General features: G+C 42.4%; 1 protein-coding gene and 1 long non-coding RNA gene across 2 annotated transcripts in view; one reads left to right on the top strand and one right to left on the bottom strand.

The window, feature by feature from the left end:
* The window catches only part of LOC125396754 (catsper channel auxiliary subunit tau), a 44,022-nt gene extending 43,313 nt beyond the window's left edge, over positions 1-709 (top strand). The window contains exon 13 of the mRNA XM_085684213.2: positions 119-709. Coding sequence (XP_085540339.1) covers positions 119-487 — 369 coding nt within the window. The 3' untranslated portion in view covers positions 488-709. The remainder of the gene's footprint in view (positions 1-118) is intronic.
* On the bottom strand, positions 34-24,784 carry LOC148117710 (uncharacterized). Its single transcript, XR_015736797.1, has 2 exons — positions 24,654-24,784; positions 34-318 (listed from the first exon to the last, which is right to left on the bottom strand). It is a non-coding gene; the product is annotated as an uncharacterized LOC148117710 (long non-coding RNA).
* Positions 24,785-24,813: the final 29 nt, after the last annotated feature.

The following is a 24,813-nucleotide window of genomic DNA, read 5'->3' as shown; positions in this document are numbered from 1 at the left end:
TATCTGTAAGTGGAAGGATGGTCACAGTGAAAATTAACCATTCAATGGATTGATTTATTGACTTTGAATGCTCCTTAGTGAATAGCGATTAAGTTTACCGTCTTGCTCTTTTTTGTAGTTTGTGGACAAGGGCGATAAGGAAGGCCGGGTAATACCAGTTGTGAAACTGGTGGAGCAAGATTTCTCAGAGCATGCTCTTCCTGAGAGTGGGGAATCCTCGTCGACAGACGTCCCGCTGCCCCCTATCCACACCCTGCAGATAATAGAGGAGGATGAGACACCGCGCGAACAGGCAGCTCCGGAGTGGGAAGACGTGCCCTACGAAGAGAGGAAAAACGTAGTGTTTCCACCGGATGAAAATCTAATGCCCAAATGTCCCAGCATTTTAAGAATAACCCCATCTCTGCAGGAGGTAAAGTCGAGTTTACCCATAAACCCGGAGAGCGTGAGGAGGAGGAAGAGTTTAGGCATCTTTACAAAAGAATGAGGTGTCAAAGCAAACGTTTTAACTGAAAGGAGGGGGGGGGGGGGGGGTGTGTGGCTAGTCTGGGTTCCTGAGATTTGCAATGAAAATGTGGCTTCAATGGCAGGGCCCAAGAAGCTTAACTTAACATGTCTCCCCCGCAGCAAAACTTCAGATAGGCAAACCCCAAATCATTATTTTAAAAAGTCAATTAAATACCAATAAATTCAAAATTATTCAAATGCCTCTAAGTAGAAATGTCTCTACATACATTTAATGTTCTTACTCTGTGTGTACTGATCAATTAAGGGGGAAGGATCCTTTGAAAGAAAAGCAAACTGTCAGTAATACAAATTAATCCCCTGGTTAGCGTGTGATTCGTCTGAAAATGTCGCAATTACAAATATAAACTCAAAGGACACGTAAAAACCTCCGAAATTATTTTAGTCGATTTTTTTTAAAAACTTTTATATTACAAAACGTAGCTCAGGTGTCCCCTTGTTTCAGACTCTGAATGTAAACGCAAGGTGCGCCAGGCAAGCTTTTCTCCACATACCGCTTCCTGGTTGGCAGTCATGGTCCATTGGAATCGCTGTTGCTGGCAGGGGGGTTTTAAAAGGCAGCATAGAACCAGAACAAGATCGAGACCTCAGTTAAGGTTCTTTTCTGAGTACTCCGAAAGGTTCTATTCCTTATCCTCTGATGGACCCACAGCTATCGTTAAATCCCCTCTGAAATTTCAAGATAAAATTGTTTCAATAGCGCTAGCTGGGAACTTAATTACTTAGGTTTAATTACTTACTTTAAAGCATTATAACTGAAATAATGTTCTTCTTTACTCGATGTGAAGATAATCCACACTCATAAAAGTTTTTGAAAAGGCTTGGGGGAGGGAGCAGTGGCGGCAACAGCTCACACCTATAATTCCAGCACTCGGGGCAGAGGCAGGTGAACCTATGTGAGCTGAAGACCAGCCTGGGCTACAGAGTGAGTTCCAGGACAGCCAGGGCTATTACACAGAGAAACCCTGTCTCGAAAAACAAACAAAACAAAGCAAAACAAACGTTTGGAAAATGGAAAGCGTGAAAGGCAAGCTAGATAAAAGTAGTTATAATTTCCTCACCAGGTTAACAATTTTAGTTTTTCAAAGCCTCTCTGGTCTATAGTATAGCAGGATATCATTAGGAATCATTTCACTGACTTTTTATTTTTTTGCCAGTTGTGTTTGGTTCTACCTTGGGTCTCTGGGCTGTCCAGGTTCCTAGCCGTCCAGGCAGGGTCAAGTTGGACCTCAAGTTGGACCAGTGGTTGGTTGGCCACTTCCATAAAGTCCTAGACACCACCGTTACCCCTGGAATCTCTGAGAGAACGACCCTAGCAAAGTCTCCTAGTAATGGGGCATACGGAGCTGGAATTGGCCATCTTCTGTAGCCAGGCAAGGCTCCCAGCAGTGGGACTAAGACACCAACAGCCACAAAACCTTCGACCTACAACCTGTCCTGTTAGCAGGTTTTTTAAATTGAGAATTTTTGTGCCCATCTTCATCAAACACACTGGACTACAGTTTTCTTTATTGTTAGATCTTTGTCTGGTTTTTGGTATCAGGGTAATGATGGCTTTTTAAAAAGATTTCCTTCCTTTTCTGTTTTATGGAATAATTTAGGGATTTTTGATATTTGGTTTTTGGAGGTCTACTAAAATTGTGTTGAATTTATCTGGTCCTGGGTTTTTGCTTTTTCATTTTTTGTTAGGAGATTTTTCAATTAATGCTTCTATCTTATTGGATGCTCTGGGTCTATTATAAATTATTTATTTCATTTTGATATATATATATAATATATATTATATATATATATATAATCAAGCCGTTTCTTTTAGACTCTCCGGTTTGATGGAATACAAATTTTTAAAGTTTATCCTTATAAATTTTTTGGGTGTCTCTTATAATGTCTCACTTTTCAACTGTAGTTTTATTTATTGGGGCCCTCTCTTTCTTATTTAATTTGGCTAAAGGTTAGTCAATCTTGTTAATACTTTCAGGGAATCAATTCTTTTTCGTCAATTCTTGGGTTGTATTCTTTGTTTCTTTCTCCTTCATTTCAGCCCTGGTTTTGATTACCGCTTCCTGTCTGCTTTGGGGAGGTGGTGTTTTGGTGTTCTTGTCCTGTTTTTGTTTTTGTTTTTGTTTTATTCTTGTTTTTTAAGGCCTTAGGCTTCATCATTAAGTTTTTAATTTTAATTTGAGTTCTCTCAAAATTACTGAAGTAGGCACTTAATGTCATATATTTTTTCTTTTATGATTGCCTTTAATAGGCCCCATAGGTTTTGGTGGATTGTGTTTTCGTTCTCATGTGATGTGGGATTCCCCTCTGTATGCTGCGAATACTATTGGCGAATAAAGAAACTGTCTTGACCTGTGATAGGGCAAAAGACTAGAGCTAGGCAGGGAAATCTAGACTGAATGCTGGGAAAAAGAAGGAGGAGTCAGAGAAGCCATGTAGCCCCACTGGAGACAAACGCCGGAAATTAATTACATAAATTAATATGTAAGAGTTAACCAAGAAGAAGCTAGAGCTAATGGGCCAAGCAGTGATTTAAATAATACAGTTTCTGTGTGATGATTTCGGGAATCTGGGCGGCTGGGAAATGAACAAGCGGCCTCCTCCTCCACTCATTGAATTCTAAGAATTTAAAATTTTTCTTCTTGATTTCTTTCCCCATCAGATTATCTTTCCAAAGTGTGTTGTTTAGTTTTTATGAGTTTGTAGGCTTTCTGTGATTTCTACCACTGTTGGTGTCTAGATGTCTTCCTTTGAAATGAAAAGAATGTAGGATGCTATTTTCATTTACCTGTGTTTGGCGAGATTGCTTTATGTCCTAATACGCGGTCAGTCTGGGAGAACGTTTCACAGATTGCTGAAACAAATGTCTGTTATTTAGTCTTTGGGTGGAATACTCTGTAGCCATGTTAGGTCCATCTAGGGTATGGTGTCCTTCAACCCCAGACTTTCTCTGTGTCTCTTATTTCCAAATGGCCTTTGGTGAGAGTAGGGTATTGAAATCACCCAGGATCACTATGTCAGTCTGTGGTTTTAGATCTGAACGTGTTTCTTTTTATGCAATTGGGTGCCCCCGTGTTTGGTGTTGGGATTGTAATGTCCTGTTGGTGGCTTCTTTCTTTAATAAATGTGTAGTTTTCTTTCTCAGTTTCTCCAACTAGTTGCAGCGTGGAGGATATTTTGTCAGGTACTAGATGGCTGTGCCTGCTTGTTTCCTACGTCCGTTTGCTTGGAATACCTGTCGCATCATTTACCATTGATGGTGCAGTGCAGCTGTGTGAAGGCAGCAAAGAGATGGATACTGTTTCCTTTAAAAATGTATGTGTGTATGTGTGTGTATACACATATGTATATGTGTGTATACATATGTATATGTATGTGTGTGCATACATATGTATATATGTTTGTGTATACATATGTATATATATGTATACATATGTATATGTGTATATATGTGTGTATACATATGTATATGTGTGTACATATGTATGTGTGTATACATATGTATATATGCGTGTATACATATGTATATATGTGTGTATGTGTGTATACATATGTATGTGTGTGTATACATATGTATATGTGTGTATATATATGTATGTATGTATGTATGTATGTATGTATGTATATAGTGTATGAGTGTTCTGCTTGCATGTATGTATGTGCCTCATCCTGCAAAGTCCAGAAAAGGATGTCAGATCCCCACCCTCACCCCGGAAATGGAGTTAGATTGTTGTGAGCTACTATGCAGGTGCAGGCACTGAACCTTAGCTCTCTGTAAGAACAGAAGTGCTCATATCTGCTGAGCCGACTCTCTAGCCCCCACTGATCCTGATTTTTTTTTCTTTTCTTTTTTTGATTTCGAGACAGGGTTTCTCTGTAGCTTTCTGGAGTCTGTCCTGGAATTAGCTCTTGTAGATCAGGCTGGCCTCGAACTCACAGAGATGCGCCTACCTTTGCCTCCCGAGTGCTAGGATTAAAGGCATGCGCCGCCGCAGCCCAGCCTGATCCTGATTTCTAATCCAATCTTAGTCTATGTCTTTATTGGGTAACTGAGACCACTAATATTCAGAGTTATTATTGAAAAGCTGTATATTAATTCTCGTCATTTCGTGGATTTGGGGCTTTGTTTTGGTTGCCTTCTCCCGATATTGCTTGTTTTTTTTGCTGTGATCTCTTGGGTGTGTTTCTCTCTCTCTCCATATTGATGCGTTCTTTCTAATATTTTCTGTTGAGCTGACTTTGTACCCATAAATTCTTTTATTCTGTTTCTTACCATGGCAAGTTTTCATTTCAACTTTAGTTTTAATAGATAATTTTGCAGAGTATAATAGTCGGGTATCACAGTAGCCGTCTTTCAAGACTTGGAGTCTTCCCAGGCCCTTCTGGCTTTAACAGCCGTTGCAGAATAATCAAGTATTACTCTCATGCACCTGCCTATGTAAGTATACTGACCTTTCTGTCTTGCAGTTCCCAGTAACCTTTCTTTATTCTGTGTTTTTTATATTTTAAAAACATTTTCTTTCTCTGGTCTCATCCATTTAGCTTTCTGTAGTTCTCTTACATCTAGATGGGCTTCTCTTTCTCTAGGTTTTCTTCTGTGATTTCATTAAAAATAATGTCTATGCCTTCGCTGTGGTACTCTCCTTCTGCACCATAGTTCAGACGTTAGGTCTTTCCATGACGTTCCTAACTCTCCCCCACTCTATTCATTTGGTTTAACGTTTCTCACTGACCTTTACTAAGTGATCCAAGTATTATTCCTCCTTGACTCTTTGTTTTTAACACAGCATATTGTCTTGGTGAAGCTTTCAACTGAGGTTTGTCATTGGTAGCAGCATCATTTCTGTTTGGGTTTTCTTTTAAAAACAACAACAACAAAAACAAAGTCTATTTTCATGTCTTGGGTTCACCTTCTTATTTCACTCATCATCTTTGAATTTTTTTTAGCATAGTTAAGATCTTTTTTTTAATTATTTGGAAGTTCTTTTATGTCATTGCCATGAAGGGTCATTACTATGGGATTTGTGGTTTTGTGAGGAGATACATTACCTTTGTTTTTTGTGGTTTTATTTCCACATTTGGATTTGCATATCTGGCGTGCGTTTGTTGGTTGCGTTTTGTTGCAATAAAGCTGCTTATTTCGTTCCAGCTGCTCAGCACTGAAATAACCATATAGATACTGTATTAATTAAATCACTGCTTGGCCCATTAGCTCTAGCTTCTTATTTGCTGACTCTTACATCTTAATTTAACCCATTTCTATTAATCTGTGCATCACCACGAGGTTGTGGGCTACCAGCAAAGTTTCAGCGCATCTGTCCCAGGCAGCAGCTCCATGGCTTCTCTCTGACTTCACCCTTCTTTCTCCCAGCATCCAGTTTAGTTTGCCCCGCCTAGCTCTGTTCTACCCCATCAGGCCAAGCCAGTTTCTTTATTAGCCAGTGATATTCACAGCATACAGAGTGGAATCCCTCATCAGAGTTTTCTTTTATTTTCCAGTCCCCTCTCCTCTTTTAACAGACGGACTTACAGTGTTCAAGAAGGGCACATCCATAGCAGGTTCGGTATCTCAGTTTCCTGTTTGCCTGGTATTAAAAGGGTCCCAGGTTTCCAATCTTTTATAGTCTTTTACAGCCTTCAGCAGCTTGGTCAAGGAGCTTGAAATGAGCTTTCCTGTGCAGGGTGTTCTGATCCCAGGTCTTAAGGCCAATCAGTCGGGCAAGTGGAGGGTTCCAGTCAGGCAACCGGAGGGCTCTATCCAGGTAACTGGCAAGGTTCTCGATCTCTGGGTCACCTGTGGTGGCAGGAGCGTCCCTGGCGAGGGGCAGACTGGAATCTGTTGAGTCCCTGGTAAGCGGTGGGGCCTGGGAGACCAGAATGTCATGTCAGAGGCCAGAAAAGGAGAGCAGGTAACCTGACTGGGTGTTTTGAATGTGTGCGTAATGTACATACATACACACTAGTCATAAAGGGACTTTAAACATGATACTTGAGTTTTCTCAGAAGTTTTTAAGACGTAGAATATTCTCTGATGCTATTTTGCATTTTCAACAACAGCACTTAAGGGTTAATGGTCCTTTAAGTAATAATGAAAATTTATGTGCTTACCAGTCATGTTTATTTTTCCTCCTGTTAGGAAATGGGTTATGTGTCCTTTGTCTAAATTTCCTTTGAAGATTTGTTTTTCTTAGACTTTAAAATGAGTCTGTTTTAACGTAAGGATATTAACCACTTAAATGTCTGTTGTTTCCCATGGTTTATAGTTTGCTCTCAAATTTATGTTGTATGTTCAGTCCGACTTCTACACCGTTCAGTTCGTGTGTGATCAACGAGTCATTTATTGCTGCATAACAAATCAACCCAAACACAAGCGGCTTAAAACAACCTTTCCTCATCTCTAAATAATAACGGAGCAAGATTAATTTCTCAGTAATGAATATCCCCTTCACATGTAAAATGCTCTCCCTTCCCAGATACTCAGTCTCATGCTATCGCCCTTGGCAGACTCAGGCTTGAAATACAGAATCTCAGCATCTAAACCGAGGCGAGGGTCAGGCGTCTCAAGTGTGGACGCTCTCAATTATCTGTCCACCACACACAGCAGTGAATCGGGAACAGAATCTGTGTGTTCTGTCAGCTGGAGCATCCTTGGCATCCCAAACAGAGTGAAAGGAGATGCATAGACCAGGCAACAGGTTAATATCTGCCAAGTTCTCGAGGGGGCCCTAGGGTCTGGGCTGTACGCTTTTAATATTTTTTTCAGAAGACATGATGCTTTTGTGTAGTTCAGTGTCTACTTTCTGGAGGAAGTTGTTGGTTTAAGTACCTCACTTTAAACCGACCTCAGCTTGAGATGCTATAATTCATTTAAAACATGGGTTTCTTATGTAACAAGCTATTTTTGAATGATGAAATAGTGCACATACTCACACCCATATATTTTAAGATAGGCCTGCATTTCCCTGGGCTGAGCATTTGGCTGCTATAGCACAGTAACCTGAAGAAATCTGGAGGAGTTTGTTTGGCAGACAGGGCCGAGGCGCCACCTAAAGATTCTCCAAACAATGTCTGTTTGGCAACGGATGAAATCTTTTTGAGGGTTTCGGTAATAATAAACCCTTGTGATCTTGGCCTTGAAACCGTGTTTCACTGGCGGCACTCCGGATTTGATCTTTGCCGTGAGATCGTTTCTTCCTTTGAGGCTCATCGATAAAATAGCGCATTGCTGTTTCATCCTCCAGCACCAGCAGACGGTAGCGACGGTCGCTCTTCTAGTTCCGGAAGCTGACACTCTCAGCAGAAACCTAGACTCACTGCCAAACACTCAAATTCTCTGTTTTCCGTGTGAGTAGGGAGAGTTCCCGTTGTCAGATTTTCTGTCACTGTGAAGAGTTGGCTGCAGCTTTCAGTTTCCAGGAAAATCTTCACGTCTTTCCCATATCATCTAACCAGTTTCTTAGGGATCGTTCATTATTTTTCGTTTTTACCAACATGTGACCCCCCCCTCGAGAAATTTCACATATTTGGGGTTTCTGTTCTAGTAGTAATCCAGCTTTTGATACCCATTTCTTAGTATTTATATAGCAACTATCCTAAAATGTAGTGTCTGGAAACGTTTTTATTCTCAAGACTTGATTCATAGTCTGTACTTCTCTGGGAAGTTCTGGAAGTTCACCCAGCATCAGCTGAAGAAATGCCATCCTGGGGTTCGTCATCCCCAGCATGGTTCTTCGCTTGTCTGGTGCCTTATTCGCTTGTCTGGAAGCCTGGCAACAGTTAGGATCCTGGGATGGCTGAGCCCCGATCTCTGTGTAGTCTCAGAGTTTCTCACTCTCTCTCCACAAATTTATTTATAGCAGGAAACTTCTGTTATAGCAGCTGAAAGTTTTTATTAGAGGTACTCATTTATATCTAGTATACGAATATTAGCCATCCTTCCATACGTGTAGATCACAACTGCATACTCAGCCAACTGCACATTAAAAATATTTGAGAAAATTTATAGCTGACCCTGTTGGCGGGGTCACAGGCTTGAGAATGGGAGAGGTGATGCCCCCTCCATGTGCCATGCCGTGCTGTGGGTGAGCCAGCCGTGAGGCCTTGAGAGCAGAACTGGCCCTGCTCCTTGCTGCCTGCTGCAGTGGGGGAGCCAGCTGGGTCAGTGCTGGAGAGCTCACCCTGGCGGTGAGGATAAGGGACAGCTGGCGGGCTGACAAGCCCAGCTACCACCCAGGCCCAGAACCAGGACTTTGAGATGGCCCACCCCACCACCCACCTCATCTCTGAACTGCTGGAGCAAATAAAGGAGCCGGTTCCACAGAACTAAAGCCGCAGGACCTCCGTGACACAGGGCAACAACAGGATTTCCAAGAAGAGTCCCAGTGAGGCCCCAGTATTGATAGTGTAGCAGAAGCCTTGAACCAGACCAATAACAAAGAATGAACACTTACAAGTAAAGATGTATGGATTAAAAGGTATACTGTGTGATGTCACCCGATATTTTTTTCTTTTAAATTTTATCTTATTTAGGGGGCGGGGTTACAAGAGCAGAGTGCAGATAGAGAGGAATGGGATGGTTGGGTGCATAATGTGAAACCCACAAAGAATCAATAAAAAGTTTTTAAAAATTCTACAAAACGTGTCTTACGGGATGTGTTTTATTTTTCCTAGGCAATACATATAACAATGTTTTATAACTCGTGTACTGCATGTTATAACCACAAAGCAAGACACGCATAGGTTATATGCAAACACTATTCTGTCTAAGGTACTTGGGTTATTTGAGGATTCTAGTGTCCTGTGAGGGTCCTGGAACCAATCTCCTATGCATTAGGGACAACCACTTAAGTTTAAATACTCTGTAGTCGATTGACTAGTGGTCCCTAAAGATAACAGGTCCTAATCTCTTGACCCACCCTGTAATGGTAAAGACTTTACATTTACTTGTAAATGGTAAAGACTTTGCAGATGTGATTAAGAATCCTAAGGTGGGAAACTAGTTGAGGGTTGCCAAGGTGGGCCCTAAACGCCATCATAGCATCCTTCCAAGGGACAGATAGGAGTTGACAAAAGGCAGGTAACGTGAAGACGAAGCAAAGCTATTTGGAGGCTTCCTGTATCAAGTCAAGGGGCACCCATGCTCACCAGAAGTTGGTTGGCACAAGGATGGATTCCCCCATCCATCCTTCCCAGCTCCTAGAGGAAGCGTGACCCTCCTACCTTGATTTCAACCAATTAACACTGAACATCTGACCTTCAGAACTGTGAGAAAATAAACTTGACTGTCTCAAGTCACCAAGTGTGCGGTAATGTGTTAGACAGAGCAGTCACAGGAAACAACTGTAGCCTGTGTTAGTCGTGGTTTTTCATTGCCGTGACAAAGCACCTGAGAAAAATTAAAGAGAAAATATGTATTTGGTTTATCGTGTCAGGGGTCCAGTGTTGGCTGGCTTCATTGCTCTGGGTCTGAGAGGCGGAATAGCACGGTGGTATGACATTTATGAGACCACTCATCTCATGACCGCCAGGAAGCCAAGCAACTGGATGGTCACAAGTTCAAGGTCATGCTCAGCTATAAAGCCCTCTAGAGGTGACCGTGAGCTACATGAGGCCCTACCTCACAACAGCTGTGACGAAATGTGAAATGGCGTGTGCCAACAAGTGCCTACTCAGAGACAATACCTTGCTAAGTACATAAATCTATTCCTTGACATAAATCTGCAACTCCAATCAGGAGAGACCATGAATCTAAGAATGAAAACAAAAGCAGCCAATTGGAATCATTCCCAGTGATTCTTTTGGTAGGGTTGTCATAGGACTAGAAAATAGAAATAAGTAAATCTCGTTATGTTTCAGATGAACAATTTATCCCATTCAATATTTGAGATATAACTTTAAAATGCTGTTTACCCGAAATTCAGCGTAAACTTCCCGCGTTTCACCCGGAAACCTTATCTTATCATTTGGATAATTGTTATTATCCCAGGACTCTGAATTCTGTAGGTTTAAGGGTCTTCGTTCCCAAATGGGAGACACTCTCCTCAGGAGAGAAAATATCATTAAACTATGAAGGATGACCCTGCCCAGGCAGTTCTGTTATGACAAAGTACAAGCAGACATGGGACATCTTAGATGTCAGAGCAATGATGACAATTGCTCAGGGCAGGTGAGGTTGCTGGTTCACAGCAGGAGCGCGGGGGGGACAATGTGAGACAGAGGAGACACACTTGGATGCTCAGAAATCCATGCTTAGTGTTGAGAACAGACAAGCTATTTACCTCGTCTCAGAAGGAATTAGGCATGGAGGTCAGATGTGTGTGAGATGGAGGTTAGCAGAATCCAAACAGCTAACGAAGGAATGAGAAGCCCCTCAGATGGCTCTCAGTTTTAGCTACCCCTTCCCCAACTCCTCCTTCGCCTATTTTTCCCCTTTCGTTTTCTGTTCATCTGTTAACAGACAGTTGCTGGCTGTTATGACTACAACAGCAATGAGCCTTGATGAGCAAGTTTCTCCCTTGTAGGGTGTAGAGTATTTGGGGTGTACCCAAGAGTGGTGTAGCAGGATCTTTAGGTAGATCTATTCCCAGCTTCCTGAGGAACCACCATGCTGATTCTTCCCAGTGCCTGTACGAGTCTGCACTCCCAACAGCAATGGGTGAATGCTCCCCTTACTCCGCATCCTCTGCAGTAAGAGCTGTCGTTTGTTTTATTGATCTTGCCCATTCTGACTGTGTAAGATCAAATCTCCACGTGGTTTCGATTTGCATTTCCCTGATGCTGAAGAATGTTGAACATTGCTTTGTTTCCCAACCAGTTGTAGTTCATCTTTGGAAACGCTCTCTGTATCCATACCCCATTTTAATTGCTTTCTTGATGTCCAGTTTTAAGAAATTCTTCATGTATTTTAGATATTGCCATTCTCTTGGGTGTGTGATTGGTAAAGATCCTTTCCCATTCAGGAGACTGTCACTTTGCCTGAACAATGGTGCCCTTTGCCATACGGGAGCATTTCTGTTTCATGCGGCCCCATTATTAATTGTTTTCAGTGTCTAGGCTACCGGTGTCCCATTCAGAAAGTCCTTTCCTGTGCCCATGACATGAAGACTGCTGACCTTTTTCCTGTCAGATGCAGGTTATCTGGCCTTACGTTGAGGTCTTTGACTCATTTGGAGTAGCTTTGCACAGGATGATGAAGAAGAACCTATTTTATTTTTCTGTGTGGAGCCATCCAGTCTGACCAGCACCACTTGCTAAAGATGCTGTCTTCTGTCCAGTGTGCATTTCTAGCTGCTTTTTTTATTTTAAAATTTTTTAAAAACAATCTTTTTTTATTTTACATATCAATCCCAGTTCCCTCTGCCTCCCCGCCTCCTGCTTCCCCTACCCCACCCTCATCCACTCCTCAGAGAGGGTGAGGCCTCCCCTGGGAAGTCAGCAAAGTCTGTCAGATCACTTGAGGCAGGACCAAGGCCCTCCTCCCTGAATCTGTGCCAAGCAAGATCTCCCTCCTTAGGGAATGGGCTCCAAAAAGCCAGTACGTGCACTCGGGATAAATACGGGTTCCACTATCAGTGACCCCACAAACTGCCCAAGCCATAAAACTGTCACCCACATTCATAGGGCCTACCTTGGTTCTATGCAGGTTCCCCCATTGACAGTCCAGGGCCAGTGAGCTCCCACTAGCTCGGGTCAGCTGATTCTGTGGGTGTCCCCATCATAGCCTTGACCCCTTTGCTCATATTCTCACTCCTCCTTCTCTATGACTGGACTCAAGAAGCCCGGCCCAGTGCTTAGCTGTGAATCCCTGTATCTACTCCCATCAGCTGCTGGATGAAGGTTCTATGATGACAATTAAGGTAGTCATCAATCTGATCACAGGGGAAGGGCAGTTCAGGCACCCTCTCCACTATTGCTTGGACCCTTAACTGAGGTTGTCCTTGTGGATTCCTAGGAATTTCCCTAGTGCCAGTTTTCTTGCAAATCCCATAATGGCTCCGTCTATTAAGATATCTCTTTCCTTGCTCTCCCTCTGACCTTCCCCCCAACTCAACCTTCCCGATCCCTCATGTTCTCCTCCCCCTTCTCTTCTCCCCACTCCCTTCCTCCTTCGTCCGCACACTCCCAATTTACTCAGGAGATCTTGTCTATTTCCCATACCAAGGGAGATCCATGTGTGTCTCTCTTAGGGTCCTCCTTGTTCCCTGACTTCTCAGGGATTTGGAACTGTGGCTGGTTGTCCTTTGCTGTATGTCTAATATCCACTTTTGAGTGAATACATGCTGTGTTTGTCTTTTTGGGTATGGGTTACCTCACTCAGGATGTTTTTTTTCTAGTTCCATCCAATTGTCTGCAAATTTCAAATGTCATTTTTTTTTAACCACTGAGTAGTACTCCATTGTGTAAATGTTCTACATTTTCTTTATCCATTCTTTGGTTGGGGGTCATACAGGTTGTTTCCAGGTTCTGGCTATGACAGATAATGCCACTATGAACATAGTTGTACAAATGTCCTTGTGATACGATTGAATATCCTTTGAGTTTATACCCAAGACTGGTATTGCTGGGTCTTGAGGGAGATTGATTCCTAGTTTTCTGAGAAACCACCATACTTCTTTCCAAAACGACTGCACCAGCCTACATTCCCACCAACAATGCAGGAGTGTTCCCCTTATTCCACATCCTCTCCAGTATATGCTGTTATGAGCGTTCTTGATCTTAGCCATTACTTCTGACAGGTGTAAGACGGTATCTCAGAGTTGTTTTGATTTGCATTTCCCTGATGGTTAAGGATGTTGAGCAATTCCTTAAGAGTCTTTAGGCCCTTTGAGATTCCTTTGCTGAGAATTCTCTATTTAGATCTGTACCCCATTTTAAATTGGAGTATTTGGCTTTTTTGGTGTCTAGTTTCTTGAGTTCTTTGTTTACTGTAGAGATCAACCCTGTGTCAGATATGGGGTTGGTGAATATCTTTTCCAAATTCTGTAGACTGTCGTTTTGTCTTGTTGACTGTGTCCTTTGTCTTGCAGAAGCCTCTCAGTTTCAGGAGGTCCCATTTATTAATTGTCGATCTCAGTGTCTATGCTACTGGTGTTATGTAGCATGAATAATAAAAACTCAGAGAGAAATAATGGGGTTCAACCTGAAGATGAGAAAAGCAAAGCAGCCTGCCACTGGCTCTTACCTCTACTTCAGACCAAAATGGGGCAAGAGCCTGTCTCCAAGAATTCCCAAACTCCACACCACACTGAGTTCCCATCTCTTCCACTTTATATTCCTCTCTCCTCCCAGCCTGATCGCTCCTTTCTTCACCTCCCTAGTGCTGGCATTAAAGGCATGGGATCCCAAGTGCTGGGATCACCTTTGTGTGAGCTCTGTTTCTCTTTTAGACAGATTCAATCTTGTGTAACCCAGGGTGGACTTGAATTCACAGAGATACACCTGCCTCTGTATCTGTGGCTATTGTGAAGGGTAATATTTCTATAGGAGGGCTACTGATTTTTTTTTTTTAGTCAATCTTGTATCCCGCCACATTACAGAAGGTGTTTATCAGCTGGAGGAATTCCCTGATAGAATTTTTGGGGGTCACTTATTATACTATCATATCATCTGCAAATAGTGAAAGTTTGATTTCTTCCTTTCCAGTTTGTATCACTTTGATCTCCTTTTGGCGCCTTATTGCTCTACTTAGGACTTTGAGTACTACGCTGAATAGAGATAGAGTGGCACAACCTTTAATGCGAGCACTTGGGAGGCAAAGGCAGAGAGACCTCTGTGAACTCAAGGCCAGCCTGGGCTACATGAGTGAGTGCCAGGCCAGCCAACGCGACGGAGATAGACCTGTTTCAGAAAACAAATAACAAAAAAAGTCAGAGGAAAAAAAGGAGGTGGTATTAGAACAGCTTTCTGGGTCCTCAAAGCTTGGAGATTGTCGGTTACACGGAGACTGGCTGGAGCTCCGCCGCGCTTCTGGACTCCATTCCCGTGTCCTCTCTACAGTTTATGCTGCTGTGGAGTGGGTACTCCACAATAACTGCCGCTCACAGAACTGTCCTCACCTTGGTCGAGTTTCTTTGTGTACCGTGGGCCTCTGCTGGACACGTTTGCTCTCTGTGGGCTAGGCAAGACTCCCCAAAAGATAATTCCTGGGAGGGCTGATGTGTAACTGGCAAGGGTCTCCCAAGTGCGCGGGGAATGTGGGAAGCAACAGTAGCGTGGAGGTTAGTCAAGGCAGCGACTGTGACTGTCTTCTCATAGTAAGACTTCCTAAGTGCCAATCACCTGCCTTGTGGATGCAGCTGTGGGTACCAAATGCATCCCTGCAACTTCAGCTCTTGGGCTCCACAGCAGTGAGTAACAGGTAAGTTGTTCCGACATTACTGCACCACTGGCTTCTGGGTTCAGAGTCAAAACCAGGGCTACTCTCATCCTGGGGTGATACTGTCTGCTCCCCGCCCCATGAAGGAGGGGCTGTCTTTCCCTAGGCACTCACCTTTCTGAGCTAAGCCTACAGCCTTTGACATCCCAGGACATAACCCTCCCACTCCACACAGCTGTTCTCCCCCAAAGCCTTTACTCACCCTAAGTCTGGGAACAAGACAAGTACAGGCTCCTTGATGGTGGTTATTCCCTGATCTCAGGTCCTTGGGTTAATTCAGATTTTAGCGGTGGTTTCTCTCTCTAGGTGGTGCTAGGTCACTCCCCTCTATATCAGGTAGTGATGTAATGGGATTTCTTCCTACTGCTGATTCGGTTGGAGGGCTCAGTCACCAAAACTCAACTGAGTTTGACTTACTGAAGTGGTTTTTTGGTTTGTTTGTTTGTTTGTTTGTTGTTGGTTTTTTGTTCCTAGTATATCTGCTTTGATTCCTGCGCCTCCCCCCGCCAGAATTTAAACTTCTTTGCTTAAGTTTTTTTCCAGGTTATTAAATTTCTCATCTGTGTTGCCGACTTCTGTATGCAGGTCCTGAACTGACTTCCCTACTTTATCTGTTTAAGTCCCCTTTGAAGTAACTGGTCATTTTCAAAAAATAGATTTTTTTTTAAACTCCTTGTTCAACATTTTGACAACTATCATTGGTTGCCACCATTCCTGGGGAGTTAAGGGCTTGCGTTCACTTTCTCTTTGTGGGTGTTCTCTACGTTGTAATTTGCGCATCTGCTGTAACAGATATGCCTTCTGATTCTCCCCTACTCTTTCGTGGCTGTTTTGCTTTATGCTTTCTTAGCGGTAGCCTTCTCCTGTCCTACATAGACCAGAGGAAGCAGAGTCAGGAACAGCAAAGCAGCTGGGGGCTTTATTCACAACCTCTGAAAGGCGTGGATGTAAGCGAACAAGGCTACTCGTAGGACAAACCGGGATTTTAAAGGTTATTTAAAGTGAACGATATTTATAAATAAGAAATATAGCAAAATAATGAAGAGCTGTAGAGATGGCTCAGTGGCTTAGAGTACTTGTTGCGGGGGCTGGAGGGATGGCTCCGAGGTTAAGAGCACTGGCTGCTCTTCCAAAGAGACCCAGGTTCAATTCCCAGCACCCACACGGCAGCTCACAACTGTCTGCAATTCCAGTTCCATGGGACCCGACGCCCTCACACAAACACACATGCAGGCGAAAACTATGTTCAGAAAATAAAAATAAATTCGAAAAAAGAGTACTTGTTGCAGCTCTAAAAGAGCTGGGTTCAGTTCCCAGCACCTACATTAGCAGCTCATAACCTTCTTCTGTAACTCACATTCTAGGGACCCTAACACCCTCTTAGGGGCTCTATGAACATGGGGCACAGATAAACATGCACATACTTAAAAATGTATATGTTTTTATTCTAAAGAGAATGGGGTAAAATAAAAAGGCAAAGCAAAATGTGAATGAGAGGAAAACCGTACGTAATGAAGGCATAAGAAATAGCAAAGGGGCTGGAGAGATGGCTCAGTGGTTAAGCGCACTGGCAGCTCTTCCAGAGGTCCTGAGTTCAATTCCCAGCACCCGCATGGTGGCTCACAGTCACCTATAATAGAGGTGTACGTGCAGATAACTCACCATATACATGAAATAAACAAATCCTAATTTTTTAAAACAAGCATCAAGAGATAACTCAATAAAACCCAACCCAAGCTAGCAAAAAAATTGAAAATCTAAAAATAATAATAGTATAATCTGGTCAGTATTTCTTTTCTTTCTGAGATGACCATGGGTTCCCTAGTCTTCAGGTTTTACGGGAGAGTGGTAGGTGTCACTGCCCTGCCTTCTGAGTCCCTGGTTCTTTTTACATTTCTGAGCATTTTTAGAAAAGCATAAAACACATGCCTACTAAGTTCAAAACCTGGACTGCTTCTGAGGTGTTTTCTGATTTTTGTAGGTTATATTTCATATTTCTTTGTGATTTATTATTTTATCTATTTACTCATTTTTCTCAAATAAGCCATATTTTGTATACATCTTGTAGCTTTCTGTTAAAAATTGTGTACTTAAACTTTAGGAACCAGTTCTTTTCCTCCCTCAAAAGCTGTTGTTGACCACGGAAGGATATGTTTACTGACGGGTTGAAAGTAATTTTGCAAAGACTATTCCTCTTTTTAATTAATCTTTTAGTCAGGATTCCTGAGATACAGAAGTCGCCTTTTAAAGAAAAAGCCCTCCCCCTCTCTAAACAGTCCCCTGTTTGCTGATTTGCTGTAAGTTTTGGGTTCTATTCTAGAATCTAAAATAGTTGCTATATCACGGTTTGGCTGTTTCATTTTATTTCAGTTGCGGGATCAATTCTTTAAGCATTTTTCTGATATACATTTTACTTCCTATTTGGTTTGCTTCTATTTATCCTTCAAATTATTTTTTATTTCCTTAGACTTGAAAAAATAAAAATGTAATAACACTTACTATTTATTTTTTTATATGAAGAATTTGCTACTTAGCAGCCTATTTGTACGATGCTTCAGCCAGGCCTGTATTTTGCAACCCATAATTGCACTCACTTAATTATTTTAATATAACACAGAGTCAAATGTTAACAATTTCACTTATTGCCACCAATAATGCTGTTTTTAAGTTACATTGATATTTAATTTTTTTTCTATCAACTTTCTCTGTTCATTTTTATTTTAGGTTAAGCATAAAAAGGAAAAAGTTCCTCATTTTTCAGGTAAGTTATTTATAACTTATAATTTTCAAATATCGGGCCATCAAAGTTTGGAACACTAACTGTCATAAAATGATTATCACAATTTCTTTCAATGGAATTAGAAAGTCACTTACTACATTTATCTGTTCCCAAAGTTGCTGCCTACCTTATAGATCTTCCTATGAACACATTTTCCTACTTCAAAAAGCTTCTTTTCTCAGGGATATCATTATGAAGACACAGTCAATATACCCGTAAGCCAAAGGCAATAATACATATATTTAACAAGTAATCCAGAATAAAGATGGAAAAAATAAGATCATACAAGCTGGTGAATCAGAGTTCCAGAGGCCCCCTGAGGAATTAAGTTAGATCGAAGGAAACGGGAGATTCCCAAGGAGTTATGGCAGCCAACACAGCCTAAGCTAAAGTGGTACCTGGAAATCTTCTAACAACTGAAGCAGTCAGAGCCGCACAGCGACTACACATCCCTTCAGAAGAGATGACCGTAATTAATCAAAATGAAGACAGAATAAGATATCTGTAGTTCATGCTGCAGGCAGAAGATGAGCAAGTGATTCAATTTCTTTATGCATTTGTGGGTTGCAAAGAATAGCCTTCACTTAAGGGCTTGGGGAGAAGAGAATCAAACCCAAGTGTGAGTGATGAGCCGTCAGCGAGGGCTTCTGTTGCTGGGATAAGACATCATGGCCATAACAACTTGGGAAGGAAAGGGCTTAGTTCATCTTATAGCTTGCGTTCACATCCAAGGAAATCAGGGCAGGAGCTACCGCAGATGGTGTGGAGGTGTGCCGCCCACGGGCATGCTGCTCACGGCTTGCTCAGCCTGCCTTCTCTCACCTAGAACCACCAGCCCGGGGGTAAGCTGGGCTCTCCCACATCCATCAAGAAAACGCACCACAGACGCACCACAGATCTGCGCACACACCGATCTGATGGGAGCGATTTTTTTCTTTCAGTTGATGTTCCCGCTTCTAAAAATGAGTCTAGCTTGTGCCAAGCTCACAAAACGCCAGCCAGCACCCAGGTGTGACTTTTAGAACCATTTCAGCAAATGGGAAATCTCGTTCGGCTTGAAGAGCAGAATGGGGTAAAATGAAGGATTTAAACATGGTTCTAACAGTGTTTCAGCCATGTGTGTATTTATTCGTCTGTTCTATTCAGGAAGCGATTGTAGAACAGGATATCGCTTTCAGGAGCTAATATTTTAAATTATGGTAAGAAATTTAAGGTACAATGAAAGAGTTGTTTATTATAGAAAACAAATGACTGTTTGAAAAGTCATTCAGACTTAATAAAACAACTCAGGAGATTGGGATATTTGATTTCCTGTAACACAGATACAGATACAGGACTGGAAGGGGTCTCCCTAAAACCATGTGTGTAATCCTCAATGCGACAGTGTAAGGATCTAATGAGGGTGACACACAGAGTGGGCTTCTTTGGGGGGGGGTCTGTGATCTACTGAAGGGAGGATTTAATTCTCTTCTCCCCCCTTCCTTCCTTGCCTTTCTGCTCTCTGCCACGGGAGGATGTAGTGAGAGGTACTTCCCTAGATGTGGCCCCCGACCATGGACTTCCCAGCTTCTAGCACTGTCAAGAGACTGAGGCAGGTAGATCTCCATAAATTCCAGGCTCCCGGGGTCTGCATCATGAGTTCCAAGCCAGCACGGTCTACACTGCAAGTTCCAGGACAGCCAAGGCTGCATGGAGAGATCCTGTCTCAAAAGACAAAACCGAAACAAAACAACAAGAAAGCGGCTTTGCTACACCTTGCACTATATTTAAATTTGCCCATGCAGACCAATCTTCTATAATTAACCTAACAAATTATATGTGAATATACACGGCATGTTTACATTATATAAAATAAAACATAGTGCATTGGAGAGTTTACTTAGTAAAGTTCACAGGCTATCCTTATTAATTTCCTTCAGTCACCATTATCTGTAGATAAAGTAGGAGTGTGTGGAACAAGGCAAGTACTTTCTTTTTCTTCCCTTTCTTTCGTTTTTCTTTTCTTTTGAGACCCTGTCTCAAAAGAACAGGATAGGCCTGTGCTACATAACAGGTACTACTCATTAGGTAGACCAGGCTGACCTCTAACTCACAGAGATCCACCTGCCTCTGCCTTCCGAGTGCTGGGATGAAAGGCGTGCACCACGATGCCAGGCTAATGGTACTTTTAAACACCTTTCAGTGAGACCTTCTGAGTCCCGAGTCCCAGAATTTGTGCACACGCATTCTGGCCAAGCAGTATAATTCATTGACATTCACTCCCCTACTTTATACTCTTCTTGGTTTCTGTAGGAGACGCTTCTCTGGTATCACAAATTGAATTATTAAGGAAATACATAATTACTCATGAAAGGGATCTAGAATATAGATTGTCTGCCTAGAATTGGATATGGCCAGCAAAGTAACAACGGAAAATTACCCAAATGTCTGACAGAGAACCGGACCCAGCTCCAAAGGATGTGTGCAAGCCACCTTTTATAGTCATGATGCACAGATTTGTGTAACGTACTTAGTATTTAGTACCCCCCAAAAGAAGGTAATTAGGAGTGTCACAACGATAGTTTTAATTGATAATTTTTGAATGGCCATCAAGAGCCGGTTAAAAGTGGAAACACTTGACATATACCTAAATTTCTGACATGCATTAACTCTACAGAGTGTGGTGACATGTAATCTCTGTTTCTTACTACACCCATCCCAACAGGGATAGTGAAAATCATGGAGTTAGTAGGTGAAGACCCAAGGGTATGGATGCACCCAGGGACCAGAGGGCACTAATGATGGTTAAAGATACCGACGGCATCCACACTATGTCCCTACATCCTATGTGCCAAGCACGGTGTTAGACGTTGGACATTATATCACAAAACCCTTGTCCCCGACAGATGAGCAGAACAAGGCCAGAGGCAGGCTTACTAATTGTATGCTTTGTGCAAACTCATGGACTCCAAGTCCTGGACTTTTGGCCACTGTACTTTCTCATCCGTAGCCAAGAGATGCATTTACAAAGCCCACTGCTCAAACATGATACGTGCCAACCAACTGATGGATTTTGGTGTTTGTGCCATTCTTTTTCAGATGAGTTAGTAGTGTCTGACAGGCCACTAGGACAAGAAAACACTAATCAAAAAGGAAAACTTGTAAGTACATGGCTATATCCTTTAAAAATGGTTGTCACTTCTATTTTGTAGAGTTATTAATATTTACTGATCTTCTTCAATATGCATACATGCATTCATTGATGATCGATTTTAGGGTTATATTGTACATTATTTATAAAACAACATAAATGTTCCGTTGACTTTAGCAAGCCCTATATTTTAATTCAATACTTCTGCCTTACTATTTTTACAAGCAAGCCACATAACTAGCAAAACACAGGCCAGAAAGCGGGGGTATAAGCCCATCTTCCACGATACAGACTTTTGAAAAGACCGTTTGCTCGTCCTAATTGCCCATTTAGACTTAAAGCTCACTGTTTGGATTTTTCTCTTGTCTATGTGCACTTCCAAGCTAGCAAAATAAGTACTCCAGAAACACAACAGGAATTGTGTGGCTCGGGAAAAGGATCAAGCAAGAAAGGAATATCTAAATGAAAGGTGATGAGAAAGAACATTTCGTCTACCTCAGATTTGCGTTTGGAAGGCAAGAACCATGCTCGCAGGGCAAGTTTCCAAGCACTGAGAAAGAAGCAGAGGTGCTCTTTCTCACAGCGCTCAGTGATCACAAGTGTAGTATGATGGGGCCAGCTTGTTGGGGTTTCTGTCCCGCCCAGTACCCCAACAAGCCAGCAAGTCCCAAGGAAAATCACACGGAGTCTACATTAGGTTATAAACTGATTGGCCCACTAGGTCAGGCTACTTATTAGCTCTTATAACTTGTTACCCCATTATCCTTATCTACGTTAGCACATGGCTTGGTACCTTTTTCAGCTGGGCAGGTTACATGTTGCCTCTTCGGTGGTCTGCGCAGGAATGGAGGAGTGAGTTTCCTGTTTTCCCAGAATACTCCTGTTCTCATTGAATCACCTCTACTTCCTGTCTGGTTTTCCCGCCTATACTTCCTACCTGGCCAATCAGCGTTTTATTAAAATGCATGATTGACAGAAAACAGATAATTCTCCCACACCACACAAGGGCATCGGCACTTGGTGCTAATTCTCTGTCATAGGACGTAGGTTTGACGTGGGAATGCACTGGGCCCCATGCCACAGAATGTGCAACGACCCTAGAGTCTGAAGTCCTCCATTCCTTAGGACACTCCTGGCTCTGATCTTCACCCTGGTTTTCCCAGCGAGCCGTTCCAACGTCCTGGAGAGTTTTAACGTTCGGTGTTCACATCTAACTCCTGCATCTAAAAATACCACAAAGACTCCAGTGGGCGTCACGGTCCGTGTGTGTATCAGGAGGAAGCTCACGACTTCTGTATGGATCATGCCGACACAGGAGGCCGGGATTCCAAGATAGAAGACGTGGATTCGGCACCAGTCTTTCTAGTGTTAGCTGTGACCAAGCCAACAGAGTCTATAGTACCTGTATGGGAACACCTGCTGTGCAGCCAACCCTGGGAATTAACATTTAATGAGATTCCACTCTAACACCGGCACCATTTTGAGCTGTTAACGAGCATTTATTTAATGCTCACAAGGTGGGAATCTCTTCTGGTTTTAATTACAGGTGAGGACACTGGAGTGTTCTTTGGATAAACAGCACAGGGTTGTCAGGATTTGATCCTAGACTGCACACAGCTAACCACCTCCCACTGGCCTGCCTCGAGAAGTTAAAGACAGTCAGTTCGATCTCCTTTAATGATGGGTAGACAATCTGAGGAGTGCAATTTTACTGTCCGAAAGCCCAAGACTGCTGTGACATCACCAGGCGACAATATGATCTTGGGATCACTGTCAGTGACCACATAGCTATAGAAATGACTGTCTCAGCGTAGCATGGGGTACGAACTCCCTACTCAACCATAATACAGTAAACAGCCTGAAGAGTCCTTTGAGTGTTAAAGAGATGTGAGCCAACAGATTTCAAGAACTTAATAGTGCAGGGCCAGTTGCGCAATGGATAACTGACTACGGATCAGAAGATTTCAGGTTCCACTCCTGGCTGGCTCGGAATGCATGGCGTACATTGGGGGCTGGAGAGATGGCTCAGAGGTTAAGAGCACTTCCTGCTCTTCTAAAGGTCCTGAGTTCAATTCCCAGCAACCACATGGCGGCTCACAGCCATCTGTAATGGGGTCTGGTGCCCTCTTCTGGCCTGCAGGCATACACACAGACAGAATATTGTATACATAATAAATAAATAAAATATGTTTTTTTAAGAAGAGCCTTTATTTAAAAAAAAAAAAAGAACTTGATAATTCAGAATGATATGGGGGAAGGCTTTTCAGAAACACCCAGTCATTATAGAAAATCCTGAATGAACTTGCAATAAAAGGTGACTTTCTCAAAAAGCTCACGTATTATATTATATTATATTGAATAGTGAAAGACTTTATCCTCAAAGATCAGAAACAAGGCCAAGCGTTTGCTAATGGTTGTCGTTAGTGGAATGCAGGAAATGTTGGTCATCGCAACACAGCAAGAAAAGGAAATAAAAGGCATGCAGACTAGAAAGGAGGAAACAGATTGCGTTTTCAGACGGCACAGTCTGTACAGAAACCATCAGGTAGCCCAGGAAAAGGGAATCAGGAAGCTAGTAAGGGAGCAGAGAGCTGATGAATACAGATTCGGTTGTGCAGAAATCAATACTATTTCCATACACTAACAAAAACATCCAGAAAAAAAAATAACGTGCAGTGATGTAACTCAGAAAGGATTAAACACTTACAAATGCATCAAAACATGTACGAAATATGGTAAAAACGACAAGAGACAGTGAAGGACATTAGCATCTAAATAAGTAGGGCAGGGGCTGGAGAGATGGCTCAGAGGTTAAGAGCAGTGCCTGCTCTTCCAAAGGTCCTGAGTTCAATTCCCAGCTCCCACATGGTGGCTCACTCCAGTTCTCGGGGATACGATGCTCTCCCCTGAGCTCTGTGAGCACCAAGCACACACATGGTGCACATAAAAACGCAAAGGCAAGCCGGGCGGTGGTGGCACAAGTGTTGGATCCCAGCACTCGGGGACGGGACGAGGTGGGGGGGGGGGCTAATACACAGAGAAACCCTGTCTCGAGAAACAAACAACAACAACAAGAAAAAAACACCAAGGCAAACTCTCAAACAAAAAAGTAAAGTGACTAACTCTCATAAATAAAATGCTTTTACAAAACCATGCCAGGAATAGTCGCACTATTCCTGCGATGAAACAGCTGATAATGACACACGGAGAGGCAGGACAAAGAGGAGAGACCTTTCCGGCTGTGCCTGGGACAACCGGACAGCCAGAGACAGAAGCGTCAATGAAAAGTGGCCTAGGTCTCATTTAAAATTTAAAATAGAATGAAACTAAATACTAGTGAAATGCGGAGGGAAATATAGTGGAAAATTTCATAGTCTCTCCTAAAAAACACTAATCGTTTCTTTAAACAAAATGAAAGACAGAAACTAAATCTGTACCTGCCAGTAACTGAGTTTTTGGGTACTTACCCTACAGAAATTAAGAGTTATGTGTTGTGGAAAAAGCCTGGGGAATCCTGTGCACAGCAGCCGTATTTATAGCTCGAACTTGGGAACAACCAGATGCTCACCAGTTCAAGTAAACCACAGAACAATAGTCATTAGTGAGAGGGGAAAAAAATTAAAAATTATTGACACATAAAATAACTTCTTTTTGAATTTTTGAGAATTATGCTAAGTAAAAATAGACTACTATAAAACACTATAGGCTCTACAATTCTATATTCTTATCATTCTTGAACTGGTACAGTTATGAAATGAAGAACGGATTAGTGGTTGCGCATGGATGCAGGAAGGAAATAAACGTGATTGTGGAAAGGACTTCTTGTGGGATAGTCTGTATCTTACCTTTATAATGATGGCGTCTTCACTGTGAAATAAGGCAACAGTTGTGTTAGATGCCACTACTGGGGGACCCTATTAAGGGGTACACAGGCTCCCCATTACCAAGAGAAATTCAAATGGCAGCCTACAAGACAGCTTACATACATCAGACTTAGAAGTCTGA

This window comes from Myodes glareolus, chromosome 27 (assembly GCF_982192425.1).
Source record: "Myodes glareolus chromosome 27, mMyoGla1.1, whole genome shotgun sequence".
Taxonomy (NCBI): domain Eukaryota; kingdom Metazoa; phylum Chordata; class Mammalia; order Rodentia; family Cricetidae; genus Myodes; species Myodes glareolus.
Note: the sequence above shows the minus strand (reverse complement) of the source record. Positions and strands in the feature narration are given on the sequence as shown.